The following is a 9719-nucleotide window of genomic DNA, read 5'->3' on the forward strand; positions in this document are numbered from 1 at the left end:
AAAAAAAAATTTTTTATTTACTTTCCTTAATCATATCTTTAAGGGGGAAAAACATTCATTCAATTTTATGCAATAGTTCCTGAGAAAAAAATGATTGAAAATATGCTTTTTTTGTGCGTTCACAGTGAAATGCCCCCTTAAAAGCTAAAGTACGAGATATAATGGATACACATATGTGTATTTACTTATTTAATTATTTAGTTACGGATGTAACTTAATCGCATGTTGCTTTGTGTATTCTTTAAGATTTTACATATTAATGTTAATTGTTTAGTAGAAATGGATGTCTGAGAATCGTGTATGGCAATGTGAAAGTATTAGCTACACGTGACCGTGTGAACGATTGGGAATTAAGATAAGTAGCACGAGAATCAGCAAGCAAGTTCCCGTGCATTGTACTACGTGGATCTCGAGGGAGTTCGCTTCACTTCGTTGCACGAGTAACCTAGTATATACTTATGACGAACGTAAGATGGTGAGGTTAGGATGTGTTTACTTGTCAGATTTCTCGAAACAAGGGATGAAATACGAAAACAGTTTAAATATAACAGGAATGTGAACACGGAAGGTGTACGGTCATAAAAAGAAATCATGTTTTTCCCTATCGGATGGCCGCGGGTTCTGAATACGACAGAACCGGAGAAGATAACAGCAGTTGTTTGCAACAGGGACAAGATACTTTTTGCTGTCTTGACGACGGATTCTCTTACCATCTGGTATTGCAAGGCATGTATTACACACACAACATTATAATTTCGCGATTAATATGTTGTAAACTATAATTATGATCTTCAACAACGTTAAAAATATTTACTCGTGTTTATGAATCATTGATGCAACATATAAAAATCATTTTTAGTTGTCTGTTTTACTTTGTTTATAGAGTAACTTTGTAATGGAACTGTTTTCTTATGATTTTGGTATTAAAATTTGCGTGTCCCTACTTTTCATGTACAATCAGATCTATAATTTAAACCTCATCAAGTCAAGAGCACTTAAATCTGTGAATTGAAATTTCGTTAATTTTTCTTCTTAAATACTTGATAATTTAAAAAGTAAATAGAATCTAACTTGAAGTTGCACAGAACAGCCACCTGGCTTCTACAATCTTTATAACTCTATACAATTCAAACATTAAATGTATTGCTGTTAAAATGAGCTTGACGATAACTAAGCTTTTCAACAACTCGATTCAATAAATCTGAGAAAATCAAGATTACCAAAACCATTAATTATATTGTGTCCTTTTTATCGTCATTTGTTATTGATAACCACCTTTGGACAATAGAAGTCACTTTAAATTCCAATATAATAAGAGAAATATTGAACTTTCGATCTTAATCAACTTATAGTTATAATTTCATTTGTTTTTCTTAGACATCTATGTAATATTTACCAAGACTCTATAATTTAAAGTATTGTTCAGTTCTCATCAGTTTTGATTTATCGATGTTTAACACTTCCTGATTTGTAATATGTGACTAATTATTATGTAATTTAATTTAATAAAAAACACTTAATTCTAGCCATGTGTGCCCATAATATTTATCAGAAGAACCGCAGATTCTTTACGGAAACACGGTGATAATATTCTGGTACAATGGAGACCAGACTCCAGTATGCTGGTCATAGCGGTATTAAAAGTTTTATGATTAAATTCTAGTACAGAAGATGACAGGTTATTATAATTTAAACCTTTTCAGACATCGGATAGCTATCTTTTATTTTATCGTCTATCGGATACTAGTCCAGAAGGAAGAGGTCTTTATGAGCAAAGAGACTCTCCAGTTACCAGTTTAAAAAGAGACAGCGCTGAACTTTTTATCAAAGAAGTTATTCCTTCCTTGGTCTTGACATTTGTAAGTAAACATACAAATATATCCTCTACATAAAAATAATGTTGACTGCATATATTATATATTCCACGATTTGTTTGAAAATGTGTTTTCATTTTAGGAAAAATCTGCTTGGATAGATGGTGGTATCAGTTCATTAGTTTGTATACGTGATGAACTTATGGTAGCTACAAAGACCAGCCATATAATACGTCATAAATGGGATGGTACTGTAAACCGAGATTACTCTCTCGATTTAAGAAGAATACCATTTAGCATAGATCAACAAATATCTACTGTAGCCATACCTCTTACTGAAAACAATGTATATGTTACCGATATTGAATACTCTCCTTTAGTTGGTGGATTTGCAATTGTTCTTAATACAGGCAAAGGAGCATTTCTTACAGCACAGTCGCTGAAATTTGATCCTAATGTATGTCAATTAATTTTTAAACGAATAGGTAAGAAATGTGACAATAATATTATTTTTTAGCAAGTACAAGGAATTTGGGCTAGAGATGTCGATGATGCTACTTGTGCAGCTGTAAATCATAAATATCGTCTTATTGCAATTGGAAGGCAAAAGTATATCTTTAAATTTTTCTGATAATTATACTAAAACGCATGTATGTATTTATACAAACTTATTATATACATTCTGTTATTAGTTCCGAAGGTGTAGTATATTATGTTGATGAAACAACAGGGGGACTAGAAATGTCCCATACCTTAAGCTTATCCTCAAAAGATTACCCGGGGAGACCAGGTCGTGTAAGGTGTTTAAGGTGGACTCCTGATAGTTGTGCCATCGCATTAGCTTGGGAAGGCGGTGGCCTAGCAGTATGGAGTACGTTTGGTGCTTTGTTGCTTTGTAGCTTAAAATGGGATTATGGTTTAAGAGTAGACTTGAACCATGATAATCCTTTACACATCCACACAATGGTTAGTATATTCATTAATTTTAGCTATTAGTATTAATTTTATTTTCTTATTTATGTACAATTGTTAAAATTGATGAACTCATCTTTTATATATCGTAGGAGTGGTCTGCAGAAGGTTATCAGCTTTGGATGTTAAGAGAATCTCCAGGTCCTTCCTTAACCGAAGAAAATGGAAATGAAGTAGCTAATTTAAGGCGTTCTTTGATACAGTTAGATTTTGTAAAAAGTCCCTTGACGATCAATCCTTGCATGGTAATGTTGAAAACAAATACTTACCTAAACAAATATAATTTTTTACAAATGGTATTTACCGTTGACAATGTCTTAATATGTAGGGTCATCATGGACATTTATATTTACAAGGTGAAGATAGATTGTATTTAAACCTCGGTGGTGGAGTTTCTACAAACACGTCAACTTTTCATATTAGTAGTGAAATTCCTAATGATTCTATAACGCAAACACTTGCGGGTTGTAAGCAATGGCTAGTTGTTCCTATCCCTACTGCATATAGCGGCTCCAATTGGCCAATAAGAGTATGTAAATGCATATACTCCCAATAAAAAGCAAAATTATGTTTTTAAATAATTATCTTTTCTCAGTACACTGCTATCGATAACGAAGGTATGAGCATAGCTGTAGCTGGACGGACAGGGTTAGCTCACTATTCTTTACCTACGCGTAAATGGAAACTTTTTGGTAATGAAACTCAAGAACGCGATTTTATCGTAACTGGAGGTTTATTATGGCATCAAGGTTTTTTAATAGCTAGTAGTTATTCGATATTAGACGATAAGGATGAAGTTAGAATATACCCACGCGATACGCGTTTGGACAACAATTATGTTAGAACTGTTAGAATGCCATCACAGGTGTTATTACTCAATACACTAAAAGATAGACTCTTGACGTTTTGTGCAAATGCTCAGATTAGCATTTATGACATGGTACTGGAAAGCAATAATGGTAGGTAACCAAAAAACTTGATCAGTTGTATACATCAAATTCGTATTAAAAACATTGATGTTTCAGATGCAGGAAGTATAGAATTAATAAGATTGCAGACTGTAGATGTTAGTGGACTTTGTGTTCATCCTGCTTGTGTTGTAAGTGCCACTTTAACTACTATACGTGCAGAAACGGCCGGAAGTCATCCACACCCTGAAAGTCTTTTGTTGAATGTATCTGGACGTCTTCTTATGGTCCAAAGGGAACATTGTACTGATAACGCAGAAGTTGTATGTGAATAATGCATTTACAATCAATATAATCACTAACTTATTTCTAATATTTGTGTACATCTTATAGCTGTATACGTGTAGTGCTCCAACAGTATTAGCTTCTTACGTAGAAAATGTCTGGGTACCATGGAGATCAAGGAGAGATAAACCCCACTTAACAGAAGCACTGTGGTTATTTTGTGGTGCACATGGGATGCGTGTTTGGCTTCCTTTGTTTCCAAGAAATCACCAAGAAAAGGCACACACATTTATGAGCAAAAGGATAATGTTACCTTTTCACTTACGTATATATCCTTTGGCTATACTCTTCGAAGATGCTATTTTATTAGGAGCAGAAAATGATACAGTACTGTTTACTTCGGATACAAATTCGCCATTTTCATTACCTTTCAGTTTATTGGAGCTTACAGTATGTATATTACCGGCAGTATACAGCAAACTTCTGTATAACGCGCTAAATAAATTATGACGAGTTTTTTCATATAACGCGATTCTCGTATATAATAAAATGCGGGAATTCTTTGTTTTTTCTTTTTTTCTTGTATAATACAATTTCATACAACACGTTACGTATTATCCGTGTTATACACGAGTCTACTGTACTTTCTATAAGTGAATTCAAAATTATTACATGTTATTTTAATTTCAGAGTCAAGTTTATCTTCACCAAATATTACGACAACTAATACACCGCAATCTGGGGTATCATGCTTGGGAAATTGCTCGTTCGTGTTCTTCACTACCATACTTCCCACATTCGTTAGAGCTTTTACTTCACGAAGTACTAGAAGAAGAAGCAACCAGCAAGGAACCAATCCCAGATGCTCAGCTACCCTCTGTAGTGGAATTCATTCGAGAATTTCCAGGTGTATGGGCTAGAGCAGTTGTACAGTGTGCTAGAAAAACGGAAATAGCACTTTGGCCTTATTTATTCTCTGTTGCTGGTCCCCCAAAGAAGCTATTGCAAGATTGTCTGCAACGCCAGCAACTCGATACTGCTGCTAGCTACTTAATAATTTTACAAAACCTAGAACCTTCTACCGTTAGCCGGCAACATGCTACATTATTATTAGATGCTGCTTTAGAACAGGGAAGATGGGAACTTTCAAAAGATCTCGTTCGGTTTCTCAGAGCGATTGGTAAAGTATTAAAAAAAAACACGTCAAATGTAGGTATTTTATCTTCATTATTTTCATGGTTACGTTGTCTTTTTCACAGATCCAAATGACGTGGAATCTCCACGAACTTCGTGGGGAGGAACGTCAAAATTGGGAGTACCTCCGCAAACCTCCTCACCGCCTCTTTCACCCCACGAAGATGATTTATCCCTAGTATTAGGAACCATGCAAGTTTCGAGAAGTCGAAGTTATAGTACTACAGTAACACCGAAAGTACAATCAGACTCAGCCAAAGATATAGCTCCATCTTCAATGTTGGAAAAAACTAGAAATGTAGTTATGAGACGAAAGAAGTCTGTGTCTACGAGCACTTCTAAAGTTGAAAAAGCTGATAACAAGTAAGTACTAGTTATTCGTGCATCGTATTATAAAGCAGAAGTAACGAACTTTTTTGTTACCGCGTACCAAAAAATGAATTAATACTGAAAAAGACCTCACATTTTTTTAAAACACTCTATATTTTATTTCATATAATTCTTAAATGTAAACATACAGCATGAAAACAATTACATATGGATTTATATATATTATATAAAACTTATATAAAACGAATGTAACTTACCTTTCAGAGAGGGTTCGGCAGAAGAGTTTTTTATTGACGTAATACTACAACGTCATGCACGTCGATTACTCTCGGCGAAACGACTTTCAGATTTAGGCAGATTCGCCGCCAGATTAGACTTTCATTTAGTTACATGGTTTGGCAGAGAACGCGATAGAGCAGCAAAAATTGATGATTATGTTGCAGCGCTAAAAGCAACGCATGAGGATTTTGCATTTGCTTATCCTGTGCTATCACTTCCATCTTTGCAAAGATTTAGAAGATCTAGCCTTACGTCTCTACGTTCAATAAGATCAGTTAGTCTAGAAAGTCCCGAAGATGAACCATTGAATTCAAGTTTTGCGGTTGATTTGCCTGATAGCGGTTACACTAGTTTACCAAGTGGACGACCACCTTACACAACATTAATTTCACCCGTTGCTAGCTTAGAAACCCAGTTTCCCACTGCTGAAACTAAGATGACAGCAAATATGTTGCACGGTATTTATATATTATTATGATACATTAATAAGTTTGTTGCCTATACAAATTTCTAAGATTTTTCTGTTTTTAAGCGAGTTTAGTATAATAAAGTATAAATTTTGTCCCGACATTTACAGATGCTAATAGTGTTCTTAGCGACAGTAGTACCATTTGGAGAGATGATACAGAATCTATTGTTGGAACTGGAGTTGGAACAGTATGCTGGGTTTCGCCAGAACCAGTAGAACAAACAGAAGTTCATAATATCTCACCTTGTGCACCGATAAGTCGGGCGGAAGTACAACTTAGATATCTTTTACAATTATTTCTGGAAGGTGGTTGTTTAGGATGGGCTGCGGTACTAGCAACTATTTTACGTGATGCACCTGCTATGGCTAGAACTATCAGAGCAGCTCATGCACCTATGCAAACGTTCGATTCTGTAATTAATTTAAGAGATGGTCTTCTTACGCTAACTAGATGGTCTCATTCTGAATGGTATGTATTACACGAACAAATGTAATTTTACAAAAAAAATATTTCAGATATAATAAAAAGAATTCTTTGATTTTCAGTTTGGGTTACAGACCATTTATGTCGGGCATCCAAGTACAAATTTCTTTGTTAAACAGACTAGTTGTAATTAAGCAACAGCAAGAACAAGAGCAGATCCCGGAGAGCCCTTCTCCAAGTCCAGCTCCATCAGCTGGCAGTAACCAACGAGGAAACTTAACTCGATCACGACACTCGTCTATTAGTCATGCTTCAACGACTGCTCCATTAGAAGAAGATCGATCCCACGAATTGTCACTAAATGTTGAAGAGGTAGCTTTTCGAAATAGTTATAGTAATCTCAATAGTGCGGAAAATACTTCTTCACAGTCTACATGTGTAATATCTTAAAAGCAATGATGTCTTCTAAAAACTCAGAGGTATTGTATTATAGATTTTAGTATTGATAAGTAGGTACAAAATTTTTTCAGAATTTTCCAGCTTTCTATGAAACTTGTTTTAATAGACTCAGTTGTGAATAGAATTCGAGTAATCACTGTTTGGTATTATAATTCTGTTTAAAATGATGCGGGGTAGATTTAGGAAATGCAAACCTCTAATTGAACGAATAAGTTATATATGTAATATAACGGGAGCTCTAATCGTTTTTTTATAGCGATATCAAATATATTAGTTAAATATTGTATAATAATTATGTACGCAATAATATCTTTAACAATTTTAACAGCGAAGATGAAATGTTACGAAATTAATATATCTCATTTTTAAGCATTTCTATATGTGTAAATATGCTACTAAAGTTGTAGAAAAGGTATCGTTGACATATTTTTACATTCACTCTTAAACTACTTAACAAGAAACAATAGAGTTTGAAAAATCTGCAAAACATGACTGATACTATTTCTTCCTTTCTTTGTAGACAATATACAAAAACAATGAATATTACACTATGAATGCAATTGGTATTAGTAGATTATAGATTTAATTACGAGAGGAAGAATAATAGTGGATTCTCATATTTTATATATTGCAATATCGCATCGACTGAATTGTGACTGCATTATGAGAAAATAGTTTGCACTAATTATCGTCAGTTTCACTATGAATTATTTATTTTAAAAGATTTTTCATGTGAAAATTAACATTGATAAACTATAGTTGTGTTTATGCAGTAGTGTATTAGATAAAATAACCGTCCTGCAATCCAGATTTTCGTTCAAATACAAGAAAAAATGTATGTTATACAATCAAATAAGAACAGATTACTATGTATACCTAATGTCAATAACTTTACGATTGATATTAATCAATTGATATAACAGATATTGGTTTTGTATCAAGGTATAGTATGCTGAATGATGTAGAATGAAAAGTAGACACTATTGGTGAATAATAGTTTGTATAATATAAATTTTTAAATGAGTAAATTAAAAACTGCTATTTCTATTTAAAAAGAATTATAAATGATGTAATATATGTTACTGGTTGGCCAAATTGCGTAAAAATTACTAAGAGACATTAATACTCATAAAATAAAACAAGCGTTTTAATAATTAATTTGCAAGTTAAAATTCCATTTGATTAAATTATGATTATAAAAGAATGATATACAGTAGATACAATTTATTTGAATATATTGGTAGACAAAATTATTTGAATAATAAAGATTCACCGATTTTTTTCCTAAATTTCTCAGATAATGTAAATCGATATTTGCAAAATTGGCTTTAAAGATTTCATTTTATTCAAATTAGTATTTCAATACGACTAAATTTACAAGTAGGATTTTAAAAATTGTAATCTGTTGTTACTTTATGAAGTAATTATCTATTTACTAATCCATGGTGTATATGACTAATAATTTGTTCTTGATTTAAGTTTATATTTGAGCACAAGTGTTCATATAATTGGGGTATTTCTTACCAATAGTTCAGATAAATGTAGTCCTCCTGTATTATAGCAAATAAAAAAATGGTATTAAATTTTTGTAACTATATAAAAAATAAATATTACTATGTAATGAACATAGATTATTACATAGAGGTAACATAGAGGTTACATAGAGGTTACATAGAGGTAGAGATATTACATAAAGAGGTAAAAACAATATTTATTTAATATCTTGTATAGATAATGTTTATTCGATTTGTTAATTTTTCAATTTTAATTTTGTGCTGTTTGTTATTTTTAATTTCAGTACTTTTAATTTAAGTATGATAATATTTCAATAATCAAAAACGAAAATTAGCTGATTACAGACAGTCAAAAACAATAATCAAAATTACTTATAAGCATCTATATCAGATTAATATAAACTTAAGAATATTAATTGGGGAAATGGTTCATAGAGAAACAAAATGTATGCCTAAGTAGTGATAATTGTAGATTCATTGTTTCACAGTTTCTTAATATTTAAGAAACTAGTTAGTACTGCCCCTTTTATACGTAGCATTGAAATTAATTAATTGAACATAATGGACAACCTTATTTCAACTTGTTCAGTAATTAAACTCAGTTTCAAGGAATCTAGCAATGGAGGTTCACTGTGGTCTTGTATAACAATAATACTAATTAATTCATAGAGAAAACTGTGGAACACTAATAATAAACTATTTATACATATATTGTAACATAGATATTCCGAAATATATATTTTCCCATAAATAAGTTATCAGGTGTTTTTTTTTTCTTAATTTATAAACTTAAAAGAAAGATGTTTTTGGTTATTTATATAATTATAATTACACCTTACATCAGCGAGTTCCAAAGTTTTTGGAAAGAAACTCACTGAAATAATAAGAAAATTGCTACACCCAAAAATGAGCTGTATTTTTAAAATAATTCAAAGGAATTATAATTCTACAGTTGTCAAATTCTGATAATTTATTAATAGAAAAAGATGTTTGAATTATTCGCATTTTTCTATATATAAGAAGTATTACACCTCTTTCTCTGTCTCTTGAATTATAAGATATTTTGTACAA

The 9719-nt window shown here is 32.1% G+C and overlaps 1 protein-coding gene across 3 annotated transcripts; it reads left to right on the forward strand.

Annotated features, from left to right (window-relative positions):
- Positions 1 to 14: 14 nt before the first annotated feature.
- LOC128887995 (guanine nucleotide exchange factor subunit Rich) lies at positions 15 to 9402 on the forward strand. Of its 3 annotated transcripts, none has more exons than XM_054144553.1 (17): positions 15 to 480; positions 552 to 726; positions 1527 to 1634; positions 1704 to 1859; positions 1957 to 2271; positions 2332 to 2423; positions 2507 to 2780; positions 2879 to 3031; positions 3115 to 3315; positions 3382 to 3745; positions 3812 to 4017; positions 4088 to 4429; positions 4670 to 5159; positions 5239 to 5536; positions 5768 to 6240; positions 6360 to 6720; positions 6798 to 9402. In XM_054144553.1, exons 2-17 carry the CDS (start codon positions 592 to 594, stop codon positions 7123 to 7125), a joined length of 4296 nt encoding a protein of 1431 aa, XP_054000528.1. In that variant the 5' UTR covers positions 15 to 480; positions 552 to 591; the 3' UTR covers positions 7126 to 9402. The 3 variants fall into 3 exon arrangements, with proteins under 3 accessions (XP_054000528.1, XP_054000526.1, XP_054000525.1); XM_054144551.1 differs by having other exon boundaries at positions 15 to 475; XM_054144550.1 differs by having other exon boundaries at positions 15 to 726.
- Positions 9403 to 9719: the final 317 nt, after the last annotated feature.

The sequence above is a fragment of the Hylaeus anthracinus genome, unplaced genomic scaffold (genome assembly GCF_026225885.1).
Source record: "Hylaeus anthracinus isolate JK02 unplaced genomic scaffold, UHH_iyHylAnth1.0_haploid 11989, whole genome shotgun sequence".
NCBI classification, from domain to species: Eukaryota; Metazoa; Arthropoda; class Insecta; order Hymenoptera; family Colletidae; genus Hylaeus; species Hylaeus anthracinus.